At 37.2% G+C, this 19,704-nt stretch overlaps 1 protein-coding gene across 1 annotated transcript in view; it reads right to left on the reverse strand.

Annotated features, from left to right (window-relative positions):
* The window catches only part of FGF12 (fibroblast growth factor 12), a 508,911-nt gene extending 492,142 nt beyond the window's left edge, over window positions 1–16,769 (reverse strand). Inside the window, exons 1-2 of the mRNA XM_036446555.2 lie at window positions 16,627–16,769; window positions 16,331–16,473 (exon numbers count right to left, since the gene is read on the reverse strand). Of these exons, the coding sequence (XP_036302448.1) occupies window positions 16,331–16,343 (13 nt within the window). The 5' untranslated portion in view covers window positions 16,344–16,473; window positions 16,627–16,769. The remainder of the gene's footprint in view (window positions 1–16,330; window positions 16,474–16,626) is intronic.
* Window positions 16,770–19,704: the final 2,935 nt, after the last annotated feature.

The raw sequence follows: 19,704 nt of genomic DNA on the forward strand, positions 1-19,704 counted from the left end.
GGGGTGAAGAGGAAAGGAACAAAATGTGCAAGATTGGTGGGAAGTTTGTTTTTGAGAAGGCATTATAATCTCAAACCCTCTCCTAAGCATTGAGCAACTAGACAACCGCCCTCCCCAGGCCCAGTAGAAGACTGTAGATTTACTCTTTGTAGAGAACTGAACAGAAGTGCTCTGAGCAGAGGACAGAGTTAGTACACACTGAAAACTGGGAGATTAAGGGAACATTTACCCACTGATTGCTGTGACCCACAGAATCCTGGCAGTCAAGTCTTTACCATCCAAGTGGCAGAAAGAGTCTCCTTTGAGGAATCTTGTAAATAGAAAAGGTAAAGATAAAACCTAAAAAATACTGATATTAGAAACTGCACATGAAAAGCTCACCAAAATCACCCTACAACTAAGATCACTGTCAACAAGACCCACCCATTCCAATAACCTCTTTAGCCCCCTATACCCACTGTTAAATATGAACAAGTAATTGCATTGAAAAATGCCTACAGAAAGTCTCTATCCTGAAATATAGAAACCAAAACAATAAAAAAAAGAAGAAAAAAAAGGCTTACTGGAAACAAAGGCTATGGAAGGATATAAAAATTGTAAATATATGTATGTAATTATATATATAATTACTATCTTCAGCAAGGTATTAGAAAATATTGCCTCAGCAAAATAAGATGGAATAATTTAAAATCAAACATCAAAAGAAAACTAATAAATAAGGATCTTAGGAACCAAATCTGATCTCAGAAATAAAAAAGAGCCGAAACTGGTTTGACTCAGGAGTAGAGCGTAGGTCTGCGGACTGAAGGGTCCCAGGTTCGATTCCGGTCAAGGGCATGTACCTTGGTTGTGGGCACATTCCCAGTAGGGTGTGTGCAAGAGGCAGCTGATCGATGATTCTCTCTCATCAATGTTTCTAACTCTCTATCCCTCTCCCTTCCTCTCTGTAAAAAATCAATAAAATATATTAAAAAAAAAAAAAAGAACAAAGCAGGACTGCTTTCTCTTAAGAAATAAAAAAGAAAACCTAAGAGAAATAATGGAAGATAAAGTTGAGTCCATTACCTAGAAAATAAGGGGAAAGTATAAGAGAAATGGAAAATAGGAAATAAAGTATAAATAAATAAAAACATAAAAAATTAATTTAGGATATCAATATCTAAGTAACAAAATTTCCAAAAAGGTGAAACCAAATAACAACTAAAACATAAGAAGTGGAGACTAGGAAATCATCAGGAAAAAAATATTCAAGAAAATTATCTAGATATAAGGAATATGAGCTTTCACATTAAAGAAGCCTACTAAGTACCAAGCATAATGGGTGAAAAGAAAACCACAACAAGACAAATCATTATACTTTTTTAAAATTATAGAGGAAAATAGAGATCCTACAAGTTTTAAAGAAAAAAAAAATCAGACATGTTCAAAAAAAAAAAAAAAAATGGTATCAGACCAGAACAACAAAACCAGGAGGGAGAAGACATACTTGTGCATTTAAATTCTGAAAGAAAATTATTTCAATATAGAATTCTATACTTAAAAAACTTATTGTTCAAATATAAGGGGGCTGAGGATATTTTTAGATATGCAAAGGCACACATGTCTTTTTTCCACCAAACGAGGGAGTGAACTAGGAAAACACAGAAAATTCAGGGAAATGAGACATTCAAACAGAATTTTGCAGTTTTACAGGATGATAGAAAGACAGATCCTGGGAGCAGTCTAGTGCCCAGGGCATAGAAGGAAGTCAGAAGGTTCTGAGAGAGATTACTCCCATAGGAGGACTTGACTTAAAAAACAAACAAACAAACAAACAAAAGAAAACAAAACAAAACAAAAACTGCATTTGAATGCCTTGAGATGAGGCTCACACCACTGGCAGAGAATTGGAGATAAACAATGAAAAGTATGCAGAAAATTGAGCAAACAAAACATAAGACAACTGGTGACCAGCATGGCTCAGTGATTGAGTGCTGACCTATGAACCAGGTTCTATTCCAGGACAGGGCACATGCCAAGGTTGCATGTTCGATCCCCAGTGTGTGGCATGCAGGAGGCAGCTGGTCAATGATTCTTGCTCATCATTGATGATTTTATCTTTCTCTTCCTTTCTGAAATCAGTATAAAAAAAATTTAAATACAAGACAACTATCAACCACAGACAAAACATAACCTTAAAAGGAAAATAAGAATAATCGTAGTTCAACTTGCTTAGTCATGGAAAGTTTTTACCAAGTCAAAATAATGTCTCAACCAAATACTGACCCAATAAAAGAGTGATGTAACAGCCTTGGGAAGACAGTGGGATGGGATGGATGCCTATTACAGTGAGAATGTGATTATGAGAGAGGGACAAAAACTTCATTTTCATGGTGAGGCATGAAAAATAGAGGTAAGAAATTGAGAGGCTGTAAGAAGAGACTATTATTTAGAATATGGAGGCAAATATCAAGAAGATTTTAAAATTTCTCTGGAGAGAAAAAAATTTGAGGGAGAGAACAAGGATCTTTGATATTATTCTATGTGACAAAAAATAATAAGCAAAAGAAAAAAAACGAAATCACCTCAAATTTCATTCATAAGGAATTATCTTTATACATGTCTTGCTCCAGAAACATTTCTGAAGAACTAAGTAACAAAGGAGGCTGCAGGGTGTCCACTGACACCTTCACATCTTTACTAAGATCCAATTCAATGGTCAGTCGAAATCACAAGAGGCTGCTCAGAGAAAAGACAAGGCTGCCCTGGCCATCTGTCTCACTGCTCCTTGTGGTTATTAAATGAAAATCATCTGCTGACCTTCACTTTCAAAATCTTGTTCATAAATCTCTCACTGGTCAGGCTGACACCTTCTCTATACAAGGCAGTCTTCTGGATTTTTAACCATTGATTATGGCTCTCCAGTTTGACAGTGTCTTCCTAGAACCATTTGACTTTGATCCAAAAGCAATATCTTTGTAGGGTTCTTGCACTTTCAGCTCTATGTTGAGTTACTTTAATGGACTGGAAAGTACTACACTTGGAATTTATTTAGACAGTTTAGTAAACCTAAATCCATCAGACTCAGCAAATGTCCAGGGCTATGATTTTGTACCAGAGATTATAATAAGGCAGTTTTGAGGGATATACTGATAGCTATATTTCAGTGAGTACTTAATATATGCCAGGCAATGTGGTAAGCACTTTTCTGTATTATGTCATTTAATCTTCAAAAGAACTTCATGAATAGGTATTATTATTATTTCCATTAGATAGATGAGAATATCGAGGATCAGGGAAATTAGTAACCTTGCCAAATATCTTCAGCTAGAATGTAGACAGACAAAACCCAAAATCAGAATTCAGTTTAGAAACAATTTTTAATCTCTCTAGCTTCCCTAAAGAAAGTCAGAATATAAAAACATAGCATTGAAAGAGTGATGATAAATTTGAAGGCATATATTTTTCATATACTTAAGGATAGAAGAGTTTCAAGAACTTCATATCAATGGTTGCTTATACAGTTTTGCTCTATCATAATTCTGAGACTTAATAATAATTTAAAGATCTTCAGGAAACAATTTTTAAGTCAAACACATTTTGAAAAGATTCTTTGGGCCTTTTTTCTAAAATACCAATCTATAAGTTTTAGGGGAAAATTTGGAGGGATTGAGAGCCAAAAGGAGACAGAAATAAAACTCACTTCCATTAGGTAAAGAAAGCGTGTCAGCAGCAGAGGTTGGAAAGAGTCAGAGGATGAAATACTGACCACAGCATATACCCTGGCCATGGCAGTGGGCTTATAGATATGCCTTGCTTTGTACAGTAGATATTTTCTTGAAAACCTAGTGAAAAATAGATTTGCAAGTAGAATTAAATTCTAAAATCCCTGAGAATCTAATTTTAAAAGACAATTATTAATTATATTAACTAATGTTTTTGAAATGTTGTTTATATATAATAGGCCTCCATGATTTTCTCTCAATTTTTTTCATGATATACCATTCACTGTATCTGTCTCCAGCCCTAAGTGCTTTATGAGGGCAGGAATTTTGTCTTGTCACTCCCATATTCAATACCTAGAACAGCATCCAGCATTAAAAATATTTGCTGGATTAATGAATTAACCAATCACTTAACATTTCCTTAGTTGCTACATGTATATTAGTGACTATTTTCCTTTGCTTATACTATTTTGTCAGCCTCGGATACTTTTCCAATGTTTCAATCCCACCCCTTCTGCAAGACTAACCTCAAATGCCAACTCCTTTTTTCTGTATTCCCACAGAACATATTTATATCTCTGGTGTAATCATAGAAGATATAAACCTTGTTTCACTCATTGGTTCCTGGCCTATAGCAGCTATACAAAGCAATCCACACAAAATACATGATAGTGAAAGTAAATGTAAAATGTATTCTACATTTTCACATGCATTGATAACTGTCAGCTTATCCTGGGCTTCTGTGTGGGTCTATCTTCATTTTTTTAAAAAAATATATTTTACTGATTTTGTACAGAGAGGAAGGGGGAGAGATAGAGAGCCAGAAACATCAATGAGAGAGAGTCATCGATTGGCTGCCTCCTGCACCACCCCCCCCCCCCCCACTGGGGATATGCCCACAACCAAGGTACATGCCCTTGACCAGAATCGAACCCGGGACCTTTCAGTCCCCAAGCCAACGCTCTATCCATTGAGCCAAACCGGTTTCGGCTGTTTGGGTCTATCTTCAAAAGCTAGTCTTCATGGGGTCAGAAACTATGTCACTTTTTATGTTGTGTACCAATGACAAACAATGTGCATGGTGCAGATAAATGGAAATGTCTACATCTAAACATGGATTATTTTATTAATTAGCCACTGTGGTTGTGGACAGCACTGGGTAGTTTCCTAGTTGTAATCATGTTGATACCTTTAAACTGTGGCATTCCTCAAGAGAATTCTAAGGCATGGTCCATTTTCTGGCATTCTTCAATAATGAGAAAAATGTATATTGTATATACATGTAAATGTATATTTATACTCTTATTTCTAGATACAATACTCAAGTACAAGAGAATCTTAGACAAGGATGTCTACACCAGTGTTTCTCAAAATATGATCCCTAGACCAGCATCATGAGCAGCCCCAGCAAACAAATGCCAACTCTCAGGCCATCCCAGACCCACTGAATCAGAACCTCTGGGAGTGAGACTCAGAAATGTGTGTTCTAATGAGCCTATAAGTTATTGTGATGCAACTAATGTCTGAAAACCACGGACCAGGCACAATGGACAGAAAATTGTCCTCACTATTCTGACATGAACAGTGGAATGTTTCCTAGACCAACGATGTCAATTTTCCTATCACAAGGCTTAGATTTTATCTCCTGAGGAAACTGGATTTTATGTTAGGGAACAAATTAGTTAAATTCTGATTTTTTTAAAAAAAAATCACTGGGTTAACCAATTGGTATCACTACTCTAGTTTTTGTAGTATGATAAACCAGCATAACTTAAAGAGTATAATTTTAAATGGTGCCTCACAGCTTCAGGCATTCTGGTGGTTACAATAGAGAAAAATGAGTGAACTGGAACCGGAAAAGGTGAAGAAGAAAGCAAATGAGAGCAGTAAGGGTCAGCAGTCCATAGAAGACCATGAAGGAATGGAACCAGTTCTAGACCAATCACAGCTGGTGTCAAAGGACTGGGGAGGGAAAAATGGCAGGAGAAGGAAGGAATATGGTAATAAGAGTAAGCAAGACCATAGCTTCCAACATCAGGTAGGAATCCTGCCATGCTTCAGAAATGTTACATGTGGTACAAGGGGTGCCAAAACCTGCATCTATTTCTATGCAAGGGGGCTATCATGATAGTGGAGAGTTTAAGGCATGAGTCTACCCCCACACAGGAACAGAGGAAGTTGGAAGACTAAGGGTTAGGTAATAATTACCAAAGCAGAGTCTATTGTTATTGAATACTGATTTTATGTTTGGAGATTAGGTAGGTAGGTAGGTAGGTAGGTAGGTAGATAAATAGATAGATAGATAGATAGATAGATAGATAGATAGATAGATAGATAGAGATAGAGATATTCTTTATTTGTCCCTGGAAAGAATAATTGTACAAATGAGGACTCAAAGACTCAGAGATATATCTCACCAAAGACACCGGGATTAACAAGGTGCTAGTAAAGTTATGTATGTGATTTCAAGTTTTGTAATCTTTCTCTCACATGAATGAGCTTCCCAGATAGGCAGAACAGCTATTCAAGAGGAGCTGAGAAAATGCAGTTGCAAAATTTAAGGCCCTGGGTTTGGAGCCAACCTAAGGCACAGGAGAGCAGCAGGCTCTTTCTCAAGCCCACCTGAGAGCAAGTAAGAATGGCTGATGTCTCCCTGAGTCTGGCTCTCATTGGTCCATGGTTTAGGGGAGACGGAGCAATAAAGTGTTTACTAAAGGATAATAAAGTATATAACAAAGAGTAACAAAGTGTGTACTAAATTTATTATATGTAAACAGCTAGGTCCATTTTTCAGTAACTAATTGACTTACCAGTATACCTTAGATGTTCTCTTATAGTTAGGCTCACAGACTCTGAAGCCAGTCTGCCATTTACTTGCTGTGTAATCTAGGCAAGTTACTAAATGTTTCTATGCCTGGGTCTTCTATTCCTTGAAACAGGGATAACAATAGTGCCTGCCTTACTGGATTGCTATAAGGATTTGTTGAGTCAGTATATATAAAGCAGTGTTTGGCACATAGTTAAAGATACAGAAGCATTATTCAAAAGACTCAGTTATCTCTTCATGGTCCTTTCAATGTCCCACAGGAATAAAGCATAGAATCATGGCTCATGGAGAGATTTACTTGAGTTCAGTTTAAGTAGCTCGTTTAAACAATTATAACTGAATCTAATACCTAGTAATATATGCTTAATTAAAAACTATAATAAACTATTGATAAAAGATTTGAAAATGAAAAATAATTTAGTCACAATTCAATCACCATTGCCTAAATATTGGCAATTTTTGCATATTACCATCTACTCTTTGTCCATGGACATATAAATTTACATTATTGTAATCAATACATAAATCCACATCAGTGTTTTTATAGTCATCATCATATCACAAGAGTTTCTGATGACAACTCATGCTCACTAACATGTTAATGTCTATTAAATAGTTCACCCCATCATTAAATTTTTATTTGCATGATCAAAATATTAAGCTTACTAACCATAAAGCTCTTATACACTTGATAACTTTCATCTAGATACAAAAAAAGCTCCTTCAATCTAAAATGATCATTATCCCATCAAATGTCATAAGATATGACTATTGGTTTTTAAGTTGTTTGAAGACAATGAGGAATCGATTGCAATTATTTTTAAATAGTATGTTGCTAATGGTTGAGAACTGAAAGAAAATAAAATACCCTTTCTATAATAATGGTAAAACATTTAGCTCTTGGACTCTTGGTGTTATTCTGTTTATCTTGTGGTGTTTTTTGTTGTTGTTTGTTTGTTTTTTAAGGGGAATGCTGATTTGGGTTGTGAGAGAGGAGAAAAGTGTATCCACCAAATCAACTTCACATATGACTAATATATAAATAAACTGATCTTAATTATAAAAACAAGATATGTTTGAGGGTAAAAAATGTTACAGAAACATAATGTGCAATCTGCTGAGCAAAAATGACACTGAGTTAGCCAAAGAAATAGGAGAAACCAAGGTGCCAACTATAACCTTAAACAGAACATATCCACTGTAGTTCCTACATAAACACATCACAAATGCTAGTTCTTACAATTCTAGAGTTGAAAAGAATCTTGCACTAATCTACCCTTGTTTCACAGGTGAAGAAACAAGGACAGAGAAAGGAAGTGACCAACTCAGTGTCACACAATGAACTGGATCAGGAAGTAGGATTCAAATCCAAGTTTCTAGCCTCCTAAGCCAGGCCGTGGCAGCCACCCACTGGTTCAGACATAGTTGGGCCTCTATTGTGGTCACAGTTATGCAATCTATAGATAACCAAGTAGCAATTTCCCAGCAGTCTTAATGCTTTCTCACTTGAGACCAAATTAATTGTTCAACCCAGTTCAATTGCTCAATCCAGTTATAGAACCAACAACCTCAGTCATAAAAGTCACAGCATTAAACAACTAGCTCAAATCTACAGTGGGACTTAAATAATTAATGTGGCCATTATGGCCACCCTGACTTATTTTCTATGAACATCAAATATAAAGAGGAACAAGTAAAGAACAAACACAAACAAGCTAAATAAGCAGTTTCTTTACTATAAAACTAGAAATGAATAACCAAATAGAGCTAAAGAATGGCTTAGGACACTGAACTCAGGAGAGGAGAAGGAAGAGATTTTTCCTCAGGTTTCACCATTGAATGGAGGGACTAGAACATGAACCCAGGTTCTCTAGTGCATAGTCTAATGTCAGTTTTATTTCAACAGAACATGCACGTTTCCTGTGCCTCTGTGAGTCACTCCAGTATACAATCTCATCGTCCCACCAGTATGCACAGCCCGGTTTGAAAAGCTTGGCCTTGGAGACTCTAACACATAGCAGACACTGAATAAATGCTGCTTATTAAAGTAAAGCAATCAATCATCTTGTTCTAAAATTGCTTTGGTTGTCTCCTTTGCCTTAGTATTATTGAGGGTTTTGCTATATTTGCATTATCAGTTTGCTTTTCATGCTGATGTTGATGCAAAGTCCATAAGTAAAAAGCACCTGTGCCATTTCATTTTAACTTATTTGAAGGCTTGCAAATACAGTGACATTTACAGGACAACCTTTCTTTTGATATATAGCACATATTTCTCCTCTAAGTTCCAGAAGAGAGAAAGAAGTAAACCAAATTCAATTTTAGATTGTGTTGAGAATGTTGAAAATATTTTGAAATGAAAGAAGAGCCTTTGGAGAAAACTGCCTAAATAATCTAATTTTAAACTATCCAGATTCTAACAATTAGAATGATTATGTAATAAATCTTGTATAATTCTCTTCTTTGTAAATTCTCTAAGCTCAATTTATTACATGAATGAGACTAAGGGCATAAACATTCTGAGATTTTTTTTTTGTTTTGTTTTGATCAGAAACATATCTAGATGATTAATTTCCAAAAAGCTGAAAAGGCATTTCCCAATCTGCCTTGTGTTAGGTTTGCTCACCCTGTTTGAAAGTTAGCAGTGTTTGGGGTTTGTGGAAAACCTAATTGTTTCACATGGGTGACAAGTGTAGGAATGAATGGGATGGGGAGAGATGGACACTTGGCACATTGGCCTTGCTGCTTCTTCCTGCCTGCTGATTAAACGAATGTTTGATGTGTTTGGTCATCCTCTGAATGGCCTCTGAAAGTCTCTGGATTTTTTTCCTCACCCTAGTCCCCTTGGCCTGCTTCTCAGGCTAATGGCCAGTCCCCAAATAGAAGTGAAACAAAAACCTAACCACAGAGCAGCAACTTCCCTTTATTTCTTTCACGGAGTTTTAAGCCTCGCTTTCAATGGCCTGTCCTCTCTGAATCACTGGCGGGAGGGTTTGTTTCAGGTAAATGCAAGACAGAGTGTGTGCTGAAGAAAGAGAGACAGTGTCTGTGGAAGGACAACAGGTGTCCTGCCAAGGTGCCATCCATCCAATGCATCAAAGCCCAAAATGCCATGGTCTGCCTGGGTGGGAGTCCTACATTCCAGAGACAAGAAGAAAGAGATACTTTCAAAAAAACTAACTGGAGAGCAAACTAAAATTAGAACTGTAGACATAGATCCTGGAAAACCCCCACCGTGCTCTGCCTGCAAGGATGCTAACAAGGAGATGAGGATGAAGACAATGAGAAACAATGTGTCATGTGTCATCTTAGCCTCAGACTCTCTCCATGTTTATGTTCCATCACAAGCCTGGAGTAGAGAAATTAGGTCTCTCTTCTATTGTACATGTACACGTTCTTAACACTAAAGAGGGTGACAATAAAAGTCAAGGTCCAAGCAGTAGGAGTCCTGTAGTGTTCCTGAAAAGGGATGCAGGTACATGTTATAGTTTCACAGTAACCACCTTGTAGCTCACTTATTGATTCATAATAATTAAAGGTGTACATCCTAATCACCTGAGGTGCTTCTTAAATATCTAAGCCTTATGTATCTTGGGGTACCCAGTGGTTCTGCTGTGCACCCCTGGTTGAGAATCTGTTTGTGGCCATATTTTAGACATCGATGTGTCCATCGAAGATATATAATACTTGACCCAATATATCTCCACCTTCAACTCCACAAGATGTTATATAACTGCCTCAAACTAAGCCTGAGCAACATAGAAATGAATTTAGATATTCCAGGAGTAACTGTAAAATATATAAAATAAGTACAAAAGAAGTCCCTCTTTGTACATGGAAACCTTTGTGGAAATCAGTGGAGATAATGTTGTGTATCTATGTGGGATGCTTGCTGCTAAAACTACAAAGGTGTCAAAGAACCAATTTCTCCCCTCTCAGACTTCACAATCTAGTGAAAACACAAACACAGCTAATAATGATGAAAGTCTGACTCTAAAGGACTCTAAATGCTTTATTGGTATGAGTTTAACTTTATACTCATATTATGGTATGGGGCTTCAGGTGGGAGCAATAATTCTTATTTTACAGAGGAACAAAGTTAAGATGTGTTGCCTAAGTCACTTAGTCTTTCTGAGCCTCTTTTTTGTTATCTATAAGATGAAGTTAAAATGCCTAATCACAGAAATTAAAGGGAGATGACAATAAAAGCCCTTTGAAAAGATACAAAGTGTCTCATCAATGTTATTTATGGCTGTTACTGCATGAAAAATCACAAATCCATTCATGATCACACAACACTAGAAGGGAACGATAGGAGATAACTAACTGGCCACCTCTAGACTCATTACTAATGCTAATGAGCCTCATAATGGCCATCTAAGTCACACATTGGGTTACTAGCTAGGTATCCAGTCAGTTGGAACAGTTTTAGAGTGGATACTTAGCTTGAGTTCAAATGATCTCCCACACAACAATTTTGTTTAAAGAAACCAAAGAGGGGACAAAAGATAGGCATTATTGCTGTGGAATGTTAAGTGCCTCTCTGGTGGTCATTAATTACTGGATGATTTTATATTCTAGCCTGCTAGGTAACCTACTCTAATTCTGAAAGATAAATGACATAAAATGTTAGAACTGCATAAGAGATACACAAAGTTAGAAATTCACAGCTTCTTTGTGTATCTCTAGAATGTGAGCTCCTGGAGGGTGAGCCAATGCACTATTTAAATCTCTGTCCCCTGAATTTAATAATGTGCCCAAAGCAATGTGGCATCTCAGTAAATATACTAAATCAAACAAAATGAACTTTTTCTAATAGTTAAGAATCCTGAGACTCAGACTGGAAAACTATATCTAATGATGTAATAAAATTAACACTGAGGTAAGAATGGGTCTCCTCTATCCAATGCCTATTCTATTACATTATGTTTTTTACATTTTATTTTACTTATCCCACCACCATGGCCTCAGTGTTTTAGTTGTTGTTATTTTTAATCACAAAGGAGCTTTTCTTAAAAATCACTTCCCAGTTCTCTAAGTGATTAACTACGTAGACATTTTCCTTCTCTCCTGGAGGGTGAAACAGTTTGTTTTCAGAGACATGACTGTTCTATACATTAAATGCATTAGTTTGGGGCTCTGGTTGGACTCTAATGGATGCTGTGAAACCCAGAACAGAGTTGAATATTCATTGGGAACATATATACAGGTCTCTATAGAAAAAGCAGATCAAGTTACTGACTTCTATGTTCTGAAATAAAAATGATGTTTCTGTCGTCCTCCTGGTAGCCAAACATATTTTGCCTCTCCTAACTTAACAATCTCCTGGTGCACAAACGTGGCATGAGAAAGTAATCAAGGCTATGCAGTTCAACATACACAATCTGAGTCCCTCAAGTACACATTTGCATAGGAAAATGGAAATGTTTTATATGAGGCAGGCTCCTGGGTAGCTGCAGGTATGTTACACAAGAAGGACAATCTATTAATAGGGATTTGAGAGTGAGATCTTTAAGATCAGAGATTGCTTCTTAGTACATTGGGAATATAGCAGATACTCAATAAACATTTGTTTAAATAAAGAACATAAAATTACAATGTATATTGTAAAACAAAAATGCAGTACATAAGGGGTAAATCAGATATGGGGAGGTCAGGGGAGATTTTGTGAAACAAGAGCTATAGCAAATGAATCTCAAAAAGAGTTGAACAGAGACATGACAACGGGAAAAGGGTAAAGCTATATTCACTCTGTTAAGATGTACCTTGAGTTAAAAAGTCTAGTATTACACTATCTTGGATATATAGCAGGGCATTGTCAGGAGCTCAGAATAGACCTAGAAAATAAGTGTTTAAAGATAATCAGAGTTGAAAGTAAATGGCTTGAGGAAGAGCAGAGAGAGGATATTTGCCTGGCTGGCATGTCTCAGTAGCTGAGCATTGATCTATGAACCAGAAGGTCATGGCTCATTTCCCAGTCAAGGCATATGCCTGGGTTGTGAGCTTGATCTCCAGTGTGGGGGGTATAGGAGGCAGCCAATCAATGATTCTCTCTAATCATTGCTGTTTCTATCTCCATCTCTTTCTTCCTCTCTGAAATCAATAAAAATATATATTTTTTAAAGTGAGGTGTTTTTCCTGATCTAACCATGAGGCAGGCAATTTATTTTCCTTTCATTTCCATTCTGTCCACAAGCAACAAGAAGACCTATATCATGATTACATATCCAGGAGCTTCCATATTGATTAGTGAGATCATATCAAATCTTCTCTACTGAGGGGCCTGAAGTGATGTCATTTTCAGATATTATAATCAGTTCCACAAGAGCTAGACCAGTGCTTCTTAAATTTTCATGTGTATATAAATGACCAGCAGACCTTGATGAACTGCACATTTGACTCATAAAATCTAGGGTGGGTCCTGAGAGTCTGCATTTCTAACAAGTTCCCAAGTAATGTTAATGTGCTTTAATGCTGCTGTTAATGTGGTCTGTGGACCACACCTTGAGTAGCAAGGGTCTAGACCAGTGGGTAACTCTAGCTATCCATTAGGATCGATTGGGAAGCTTTTACAAAATACCTGTGCCAGGTTTCACTCCAGGACCAATTAAACCAGAATGTCCAGAGATGTGGCCTAAGCATTTTTATGCTTTAAAAACTCGACAGGTGTTTCTAATATGCTGTAACATATTGTCAGGAGAAGAAAATAGAGAAGAGAGGGGGAGATAGCAAGAGAGAAATTATGGAAGATAGATAGATAGATAGATAGATAGATAGATAGATAGATAGATAGATAGATAGAAAGATAGATAGACAGACAGAGAAATATCTTTTCTCACTCTAAATCAGTGATTCTCAAACTACCTGGGGATTTTATTAAAATAAGTTTCTGTCTCAATTGTCCTGGAGTAAAGAAAATATTCTGCAGTTGAAAAAAAGCTAGTATTCAAACCACATTTTGATTATCAAGAGACAAAATCAGTGGTTCCCAAACATTACTGCATCTGGGATTATTTAAAACTATCTATATATGTCTTCCACCCTGATACTCTCATGTAATTGGTATGGGGTGCAACCTACACACAAGGATGACCACAAAGTATGCCAGATGATTCTGCTGTGCAGTGAAGTTTGTGAGCCACTGCAAGGCACAAATTCTATCAAAGCTGTTCCAACTGTGCACCTACCAACCAAACCTTTGGAGCTATGCTAATTACCCTGGCTTGAAGATCACTGAAATTAGATGGTGACTTGATTGCTAGGGCAATAATATATTTTCCTCTCTTCTTTTCCCTGGATGACAGGAAGGGATGCAAAGCAATACGGAAAGAAACAAAAGAAAATTGATCTTAGTTGTAAATGACTGAAGTTCGACTTGCTAGAAACTCTGGACCAGTGCTCAAAGAAAGATCTTCAAATGCTAGAGGTAACATGAAGGTTGTCAAATGCAAGTGACAGGAGTCAATAATAATTGAGCCATTAGATTTTTTCTGAGATAAAGAACTCTTGAACCCTCAACTGAATCATGCCATAATATTCTTCTAATCTATATTAAAAGAGCTTCCAGTAGGAAAAATAATTTTATGTACTTACATTTCAGAATGTCTTCCTAGAAATAGATTTTAATCTGTTGGGGGGAGAAGTTTGTACATGGCAGCACAGAGTATAAAGGATGGACCAATTTGAATGGAACACACACCTTTTAATGTACTTATAAAAATTTTAAGTTAGCTGCAATGCTTAGCTGTTCCAATTGCATCAAAAATAAAGCCAATATGTAAAAAATTTATTCATTCCTAATGTGATCACTACTAGCTACTTCCTTTGTAAAGGAAACTCAAGTGCTAACATGCATAAAAGCATTTATTATGTATTTTGCGTAAGGCAATTATGGTACCTCTGCAGAATAACCATAATATTGACTTGGGACAAAATTCTTCATTGCCTTTTGGTCAATGCTGTGACTCATGCCTGTATCACTGTTATCTGAAGAGCTATAGAAGTTCTGGCCTGATTCTTCTCAGATATATTTCTTAGATTCTTTCTCCTTTCAAAACTCCCAAGACTGGCAGAATATTTAGAATTCTACTACTGTCAATTTGAGACATAAACCACCTGGAATTTTGAGTGACATGTAATATATTTTATGAGCAAGAAAGGAAAAAAATATTGTAAGAGATGCATCATATTTATGATGGACCAGGAATAAGTATATAAATTGGAAGCCAAACATTACCAAGGATCATTGCCAAAACACAAACATAAAAAACAAGTTAATAACCAAATAGCAGGGGTCATTTAAGCACACAAAAACCTATTTCATAGTAAAATAATATTCTCAGTTAATGTCTGTCATTAACTTTATGTTCCAGAAATACTTAATCAACTGGAATATTACAGACTTCTCCATTAAAATGGGTTCTATAATAGCTAATAAATATATGTCTCATTATACTTGTATTTGTATATGTAGATATATAAGTATTTGGATGTTCTTATATATGTACATCACTGTTAGTCATTTAAGTGCCCATCAGTGAATCAAAACAATCACTTTTCTAAAATAAAAATTGCCAGTTAGTCTGAATTCATGTTGATCCAGTTTTTTTCATACTGTAAATACTTACCTAGGTTCAAATATTTAACTCTGCTAATTGAATACTTAAAAATACTTTCTTCAACATAGGTCTGCTCTCATTCAACATGCTGGTTTTATTAATCAGCCCAGAAATAGGGAATCCACCACCATCCCCTGATCCTGAGCACATTAGCACAATGACTGACATTCCTGGTTTAAAAATAAAACCTTGTCTCAAATATAGCTTCTCCAGTGCTTGGTAATGAATATAGTTTCATAAAAGTTGACATCATTTCTTCTGATTTCACTGGAATCAAGTACTTCCAATATTCCTACTGGGTATCTGACCACATCACTCACGGCTATTGCAATCTGGTGAGTGTTTGAAGAAGGAGGAAGAGGAGGAGAAAAAAGAAACCTGCATAGATGGGGTTAAACCCAAATGATATCCATTCTCATAGTTGTAATAGCCATTTTGTTTTTGTGTATTAAATATGCCATCTGAAGTTGGTTTTTATAGTCCCTTTCTCAGTTAGTGTGCACATCATACAGAATTGCTTAGGAGGAGAATATTAAGACATACATGTCCATAACTAGTAAATTCATCGTGTTTGGGAGTCAAGCAGTACTCCCAGCACACTGTTCTTCTTAGAGGTCAGCTGTAATGCACACTGTTTCAAATAGAAGCAATTTATCTGCTGATATATATATATTGAAAATGCAGTAGGATGTGGTCATACACACCCAAAAATACCATCTTCCTGGGGTGGGGGTGGAGAAATCCAAACATTTTTATAGCAATGCATTATTGGATATCAGATACAGACCTATGCCTGTCAGCAATACTAAAGCAGATTAATTATATTTATTCAAGCTCATCGATTCCATAGAAAAGAAATGCTTTACCAACACATCTCTCCCACCAGGTAAAGACGCTCTCTCCCCTTCCCAACCCCCACTCCCCCAAAAATAAATAATAACAACTCGTCACACTTCACTAAGCAACTGACGGAGTATTAAGCACTGTCTTCCGAGCTGTGGGAATTAAAAAGAAGTGGCCCTTCTGCCAGGATTCCCTGGGTGCTGCAACGGACATAGCATCTCCTCCTACCGACCTAGTACGATGCTCGCTCTCCAAGCACTGCAGTCCCCTCGCTGAGGACCGCCTTGGTCACAAGCACATGCAGCGGGAAGTCCCCCCGGAAGGGGACAGAGACATACCTTTGCTCTCCATTTCGGTCCCCTTTGGGTGCTGGGAAGTTCAATGGAAGTTGGCCGGAAGATGTGGGCCCGCTTCAGATTCCCAAACCTGGGAAGCCAATCTGATGATTTCGCCAGTACTTCCTTCCTTTCCCTCAGGCTTCCTGAAAGATGGGATTTCTTAAACCTTGAAGCTGCAGTCAGCCACCAAAGGACACTAAGCAGCAGACAGCAGCAGATTGCCTCTATGAGGGATAGACTGCAGCGCACAGCTGGCATTGAAATGCATGCACGGTGCCCGCTCAGATGATTTTTACCTGGATCTGGAAGCTGCAAGCAGGAGCTGTCCTCCGAGCTTGGTGCTGCAGGTGTAGTGACAGATCATCCCACTTTGCTTTCTGGATGTACGATTTGCATAGGCGCCGGCACGCATGCGCAGGGCATCCTCCCTCCCCTTTTCACCGCCTCCTGCTCCCCGCCCCCTTCATTCCTCTCCCCAATACCTTCCCTAGCTATCCCTGCCAAATTGCTGAAGCTTTTGGGCACAGGGAAGCAATGTGAAAAATAAAGGCCGGACTGGATTTTCCTTTGCAAGCCAGAAATGGATGGGATTGGGATTGTGTCCTGGATTCATATGATTTTTCCAGGATGCATTACAGAAACCTTAGAAGAGACTATGGTCCATGAGCTGGGTCCAGCTTCATTCAGAAGGCAGAAAGGGGGAAAGGAAGAGAAGGGATTTAGGAATCCTATTTGAGGGGCATTATTTGGGTTTCTCTCCTTACTGCTGCAGTCTTTCCAACTGAAGGTTTTCCCCCTGGAGGACCTGCTTCCCCCACCGGATTTATATTTCTCCTTGCATTCCTGTTCTTGTTTTGTGTGTGTGTGTGTGTGTGTGTGTGTGTTGTTTTTTGTTTTTTGTTTTTTGTGTTTTTTTTTTCAGGGGGTGGGATGGGAGTAGTCCTGGAGCTAACAAAGGTTAGTATTCCCCCACTTCTTTGCTACTCAGACTTTAATTTCTTTGCCTCCCTGAGATCCCCTGTGCCTCCATCCCAAAACATCCATTAACAGCCACTGAGGCTTGTAAAGTTCTCCAAACAATGATACTGAGGATACTTAGAGGCGGGGGTGCTCGTTTTAGCTTTTTTCCAACAATCAACCAAAAAGTAGTCTCCAAAGGTGGGGAGGCACCTTATTGATGTACTAAGTACTTTAAAACTGTACACATCATCGTTTTATGAAGGTACAGATGGGGTGCTTTTCCTGTATAAGGAAAAGATGTAAAGCAGAAATTCCTGAAGTGCCACTTTCATATCAGAGTATTTTAAAAGCCACACTATATTTAGTTTATCTGTAAAATGTGTAAGAGGAGATAAATGTGTCTTCACTTACTTTTTTTCTTTCAATAGTCCAAATTATTTTGAGAGAATACTCTCTCCTTGAGAATATTAGTCTTAGTCTCAGGCATAAAAAATAAATCTAGAAAACTCTGTTGTCTGGAATGGCTAAGGAGAGAGATGTGCAGATTAATCACACCTCAGGTTCCACAGAGATCCCTCCATAGTAGACTTCTAATCCCAATTTTCAAAACACTGAAATACAATAAAATGTACTCCCAACAAGAAACCTGAGGCTGACTAAATTCAGTGTTCTGGTGATTCAGAAGGCATCCGGGATTTCTCAATGTCTGAAGGCCTTGATTACAAATATTAATCATGACACTTCAACCAGACTGGGACATTTATTAGTGGAGGGCTCCTGCTGATGAACTCCACTAATGAGGCTCATTCAGCAAAGCCTACCTCCGTGCAGCACTGAGGAATTAAAACACCGGAGCCGGAGCGTGGAATTACAGAGGCCACAACCTAAGGTCTGCTCACCTTTGGACTCTCATGCTGCATACCAAAGTAAATATTTGGAAAAATCACAAAACTCAGGATCCTTTAAATTTTGACAGGTTTAGAAAGAAGGCTAAGAGTGAGTTTAAAGTTGTTCCTCAAGAAATGGACTAGCCTGGTCAGAGTTGCTCAGTGGGAGAGTATAGACCTATGGACCGGGAGGTCACGGTTTGGTTTCTGGTCAGGGCACATGCCCGGGTTGTGGACTCGATCCGCAGTGTGGGGCATGGAGAAGGCAGCTGATCAATGGTTCTTTCTCATCATTGGTATTTCTGTCTCCCTGTTCCTGTACCTTCCTCTCTGAAATAAATAAAATATATATTTTTAAATATAAAAAATAGCCTATTATTTCTTAAACTTGTTTTTAATGAAGTTCATTTGATACTTTTCTTCTCACTCTCACAATCTGGTAAAATCTTATGATTAATATACAAATATATGAAGACAGGTGGCTGAAGAGAAAGATGGTCAGAAAAAGAAAAAAAAAACAGAAACATCAATGGTTAGAAAAAAATATATATCCCAAAACACACATTAGAGAGATTCATCAACTAAGAGGTGAGGAAGAGGAGAACAAAGAAAAGGGGACTAGGTAGGTGACCGTTGGACTCAGAAAGAGGCAAATGACAAAAATTATCAGAGCAGAATGTGTATAGATGTGTTAGGGACAGCATTATAGCTGGTTTTATGTTCTTATTTTTCCTTATCTTCTTTTCTATAGTGTGCAAATACTTTCTGTCTAAAAAAATAATTATATTAAAGCAACTACTTAGATGATTTCTCAAAAAAAAAGAGAACAATATCATATTTTATTGGGATAAATATATTCTGCTCCTAACACTGTACCCCACTATATCCTCTTCCCCTCTCGAAAGTTTTAGAAAAGGAGATACATTTAGGGCCCATTACATAACCCTTAATATTTTACAGATGGAGAGACAGAGAAGATATTGACTTACATAAGTCACATAGTGGAGCAGAACCAGGCTCAGAACCCAAAGGTCCTGCCTCACAGGCGGAGGTGATCCAGCTCCTCCTGGATGATTTCTTATGTAACCACCTCCCCATTGTCTACAATGAACAAGAACAGGGAGAGCCTTCTAGTTTGTGAATTTTCATGATTTTTATTCATAATTTTAAAAATCCAGATGTTTTATTAAATAGCAAATGAATTAAATTGTAATATAAAATCTGTGATCTGACTTTAAAGATCTTTCCATTATCTGTTCTGGACTATCTTTCAAGTCTTTTCCAAACTTACTCCTAGACAATACTTGTCATTATCCTAAACAAAGCTCAAGATTTTTCTTTCTACCTTTTCTTACATAGTCATCCTTGGAATATCTTCACCTCTAACACAAATGTCTACATATTCAAACATTATATTTTATTCAAGATTCAACTAAAATTACAATCTAACTCCTACAATCTTCCCTGATCCTTTTAATCAGAAAATGTTCTCTATTAAAAATAACAATATTGCTATTTCTTTACCTC

The sequence above is a fragment of the Pipistrellus kuhlii genome, unplaced genomic scaffold (assembly GCF_014108245.1).
Source record: "Pipistrellus kuhlii isolate mPipKuh1 unplaced genomic scaffold, mPipKuh1.p scaffold_m20_p_2, whole genome shotgun sequence".
Lineage (NCBI taxonomy): Eukaryota > Metazoa > Chordata > Mammalia > Chiroptera > Vespertilionidae > Pipistrellus > Pipistrellus kuhlii.